We start from the raw sequence: 4,925 nt of genomic DNA, 5'->3' as shown, positions 1-4,925 counted from the left end.
GCTGCCGGAGGGTCCTGGGCATGGCCACCGAGTGTTTTTGGGATGAAGCTACTGATCCCAGTGCAGGGAGAGGCTCCTTCCTCTGCCAGCCCTCTTAAAATCAGGCTGGGCAAGAGACAAAAGCGCGACAGGCAAAGCACACACTTGCCTAAGCAACCCCTCCAGGCTGCTCCTGGCCGGCACTGACTCTGCAAAGCCAAGGTTTCGAGTTCAGCTTTTGTTCTGGCAGGTTAGCTCTCTATTTACATGGAGAGGAAAAAAAAACCAAACCAAACAAACCTTGAGACAACCTAAAAGAACCACAACAAAAAACCACCTTAAATAGGGAGAGTATAGCTTTCAAATGGGAAGGGCGAGGGCTGGAAAGTGTCTTGTAGTGCAGTTCAGAAGAGTCAGTCGAGGGGCAGGTTGGGGGTAGTGGCAGAGTCGGATGTACGGCTTTTAATGCAAGTCTTCGCTCTGGGACAACTCTGTCAGGATCTGAATGAGGTTGTCCAGCCCCCAGAGGTAGCCATCCTCTCTGTTCCCTTCCACCCAGGGCACGTTGTGCTGGAGAACTTGTCCCTCTGGCAGCGGGGTGGTTTTCCCAAAGTCAATCATCCAGACTTTGGCCTGTTCCTTCTTGTCGTGAATGAAGAGGAGGGAGCTCCCGATTACCTGCAGAGAGGAGAGACCAGTTAGCGGTGCTCCCGTTGCTCATTCTCAGCCAGCTTCAGGGCTGTCAGACACCTTGTCTCAGGCTGCATTTGCAAGAGATGATGCTGAGATTTTGCATGAGCAGAAGCAAGCTCTGCGCGTTGCCGGCTGTGTTTGCACATGCAAATTGGGCATTCAGGCAGGCTGATTTGCTCATACAAATCTCAGGTCTTGGCAGAAGGAGAGGATCATAAAAAAACAGGCGTGAAAGATATTGAGATGTCATTTTGGAAACCGAGTCAAGGTCTCCTGGGGAAGGAATCGTCTCAGCCTTCAGATGGGGATTTTTTCCGAGGGCAGTTCTTTGTGACTGGCTCATGCTATCCACCCTCACCAGCCCTGCAGGCATCACCGCAGGGATGGGGACGCTCCAAGTACAAGTTACTCTCGAAGTGCTGTCTCCTGCCTGAAATACCATCCAGTTGCACCCAGATTCCCCCTGGAATATCCTCCTGGCTTTCACAGTGCTCTGTGATGCACACTAGAGGTGCATGTACACGAATTTCCTTTTCCACAAGTTTGCTCTGCTATATCTGCTTTGAAGGGGTCTTCCACATCTTGATCTGCCTTTGGGAAAATCCTGCAGGAAGTACTGGCCAGAGCAAGCCCCAGGGAAGTATCACAAAGAGGGACGCTGGTGACCAGAGCGCAATGGCTGTTAGCACAGGGGACACAGTGTCCCTAGAGCCAGGAGCAGCTCACACCATGAGGTACTCAGAGGAGTGCAGCTCCAGGGACATCCCACTGGCGTCAACCCTGCGAAACAGCAGCACCAAGTGTTAACAGGGACTCCCACGGCTGTGCTAGCACCGGGATTTAGTCTGAAGTTCGCCTTTAGCCAAGGGTTTTGAACGGGAAGCATGTACTGTTTGCAAAAGCCATTATGAATTTACATTTTTGAGGAGACTTCCTCCTCCAGCGCATTGGGAAAACATCCAAGGTCCAGAGATACTTATTATTTCCCAGAAACGCTTATCTTTAGTTCTCCCTCTAAGCTCTTACAGCCCACTCTTGGCCAGGGCAGAGCATTTTAACTTTAAGGAAGAGCCTTCTGCTGACATTCTTTGCTCGCCTGCCCTGGGTCGCCGAATTCTCCTGCAGCTCCTTGGAGGAGCTGTGACCAGCGAGGGCCCTGCCGAGCCTGGCAGACTTTCTGCTGTGCTCCGTCTCAAAGTGGGACAGCAAGTCAAAGCTAGTGCTTTTTAATTTTTAAGGAATGGAAACTCCTTTCAAAACCTCCTTGAAAGGCTGTTTTGTTTCTGTGTTTTCAGACGAAACCCTGGCACTTGATTTCAGGGAGCATTTTGTTTCCTGTGTTGAACTGACCCAAAACCTTCGGTTTCAACATTTTCCTTCCAATGGGAGGCAGGGCCCCATCTGCCTTCAGCTCCAGCAGGACCCTCCACACGCAGCTGGGATGAAGGTGGTTCACGTGGCTCCTGCTGAGGGACAGCGGGTTCTTGGAGCTGTGGCTCCTGCTCCCTGCGAGTCGGGGTTTCCTATGAGGCTTTTATCCAGAGTCAACATGTGCTAAGGACATGCACTCTCATGTTTTGTTAAGTAGATGCGATAGCAAATACACTTTATCAATGCTAAATCAATAAAATTATTTAATTAAATTATGGAGCATTCCAATTCCTCCTGAATTGGCTAAAAATGCAGCACTCCCTCTCTGTTTTCCCACCAGAACAGAATTTTCACTGTAGAAAATGTTGATTTTGTGGATATGTTTCTGAAGGGAAGTCCTTCCAAGAGAAGAGTGCTGACCGTGGTGCCCCAGCCAGCTCAGCAAAGGCCATTTTGGGATGATCTGCAATCTATGGCTAAGTTGAAGCCTTGTTTGATCACATGGAGCACCTGGCAGCCAAATCATAGAATCACAGAATGGTTTAGGTTGGAACTAGACAATCTTTAAGGTCCCTTCCAACCCCCCGGCCCTGGACAGGGACACCTCCCACCAGCCCAGATTGCTCAAAGCCTCATCCAGCCTGGCCTTGAACCCCTCCAGGGATGGGGCATCCACAGCTTCTCTGGGCAACCTGGGCCAGTGCCTCACCACCCTCATGATACCCAGGGTGCATTCAGACAGGCATTTCTCTCCAGAACACTCTTCTACTTTTACACTAAGGATTTTTCCCTGTCATATAAACCCATAAGCAGCCCAAATTCCTCCTAGATACACTTTTAATCTGGATGATTTGATCTGTAGATTTGAGCCCATGTCAGATGTGTGAACATTATATCAGTCACCAGCTGTATTTCCACAAGTATTAGATAAACATGGGTATGAAAACAAAGATGGAAGAAGAAATTTTTAGAAAGTTTTAGAAAATTACACCCTCTGACTTTGATTTCACCTCTCTCCTTGGACAAGCTGAGATTAAACTAGATTTAGCTCAGATTTATCTAAACGAGTATTACCTCATGGCATTTGAAGAACGGGGATGTCTCCAGGGTAGCGCGGATACCCTTCAACCGGTTAAGGTAACTGTTCTGAAATTACAAAAAAAAAAAACACCCAAGCCATCAGTGCTGCAGGAAGCCTACATAAAAACTGCTGCACAGAGCAGACAGGAAAATCACCCCTCGTGGCATCCTCTCCATGATACCATGTTTGCATGGAGAGATGCCGGGTGGCATCCCTCAGCTGCAGTCAGCATCCTCCCTGTAGACCCATCCCCAAGGAGGGTGTCACCTCTTTTTTGGAATCCACTTATCCTTTCGGCCTCTACGGCACCCTGTGAGCTCCTCTGGCTTCTAAAACTTGGCGAGAGCATTTGTTTTTGCTGAACTGGTGCTTTCTGCAGACTTTCCCCCTGCTGCATCCACAGTGCTCCCGAGGAGGGAACAGCTAATTCAGCAGCCGCTGCTGTGCATGCGTAGCCAGGCTGCTTTTTCCTCTCACCTGCGCTCTTTTTAATAGGTCAGCTTTTCACCTCATCTGTCATTTGATCACTCAGTCAGTCAAGCATCGTGAGACACTTCTCTAACTCCATATCAGCACTTCTGCAAAGTTGGAACCGTAGGTGGAAGGGCTTTCACGTTAGTCAGCGTGCAGGTCAAGACCCACACGCCTGTTCGAGCATCCCTGCAGATGCTGGAAGGCACTGAACGTTCTCTGGGGCCCCTTTGATAATTTGATTTTGATGTTTAGGCATAAGGACTAAGCACAGTAACACACACAGCTGGTATCTGGGCACCTAAATTTTCCCACTTTGACTGTGTGGGGAGATGTGGGGGTCACTGTATTGCAATGGTTTGGACAAGGAGCCCCATCCAGAGCCAAGGCACGATGGTATGAGTGTGCTCTAAACAGTTTGGGGATAAGACGCAGCCAGGCAGCTTCATTTCCAGCTCCAGGAATAAACCCTGGGTAACTGGTCACAGTGAAGGTGCCAGTTTGAAGGAGGCAGTGTTAAGGGCCACTCCAGCTGCAGCCTTGTGTTTGTAGGCTTTGTATAGTGCAGCTCAAAATGGGAGCACTTTGTCAAACAGGATATTTGACACAGGCAGTGTAAATTGTTTACAGCTGCATCTCTTATTCTCCTGGCAACGTACAGAAACTTAGGAAATGCTGAGAGTGGCTTGCCCAAGTGCAGGGTGCCTGGCGCAGGCAGGGGGAAGCCTCGGCCACCTGTCCTGCAACTGAGCAATGATGCTGCAGCAAACGTGTCCCCTCCCAGCCCTCCGCCACTCTCCCCTCACCCCCATGCCAGGATGGTGTTTCTCTTTGCCATTTTTCATGCTTTTTTAAGAGAACTTGCTCAGGCTGCAGCTGCTCCGAGCAGGGAGCCGATGAGCTGAGGGCAGCCTCCCCAGGAAAAACCCTCTCACGGCAGCCTCCTCCCGGCATCCCCCGCTCACCAAAACATTGCGGTTTCCTCTGGTGAACTCCCTGAAGGCCTCCATGACTTGTTCCTTTGTCCGTGTCTTCTTGAAGTCCCGGTTCACAGTGCCATCCTCTTTCTTGAAAAGAAGGGAGAGCGGTGAGCAGGATGGGGAGAGAGCGAGCTGGGGCAAGGATGGGTGTTCCAGCAGCCACACGTGTCCCTGAGTAGGATGTGACCAGCCTTGGTGGCAGCTGAAGGACCTCTCTACAGAGGAGGGGTGAGAAGAGGCAGCTACTCTCTGCCTTGCACATCCCAAACTATCTCACTACTCCACTTTTTTTGCCCCCTGCTGTAGTTTTACACCCCTGGCTACTGGGCAAACACCACACAGCTGCTCGC

At 50.3% G+C, this 4,925-nt stretch overlaps 1 protein-coding gene across 1 annotated transcript; it reads right to left on the bottom strand.

Annotated features, from left to right (window-relative positions):
- Positions 1–322: 322 nt before the first annotated feature.
- LOC104462677 (inositol-trisphosphate 3-kinase B-like) lies at positions 323–4,662 on the bottom strand (the record flags this gene model as incomplete). Its single annotated transcript, XM_010074720.1, has 3 exons — positions 323–657; positions 3,118–3,189; positions 4,561–4,662. Coding segments are annotated over 3 exons (390 nt in total), but the record flags the coding sequence as incomplete, so codon positions are not given.
- Positions 4,663–4,925: the final 263 nt, after the last annotated feature.

Source organism: Pterocles gutturalis, unplaced genomic scaffold (genome assembly GCF_000699245.1).
Source record: "Pterocles gutturalis isolate BGI_N339 unplaced genomic scaffold, ASM69924v1 scaffold37152, whole genome shotgun sequence".
NCBI classification, from domain to species: Eukaryota; Metazoa; Chordata; class Aves; order Pterocliformes; family Pteroclidae; genus Pterocles; species Pterocles gutturalis.
This window is presented reverse-complemented; position numbering and strand designations above follow the sequence as displayed.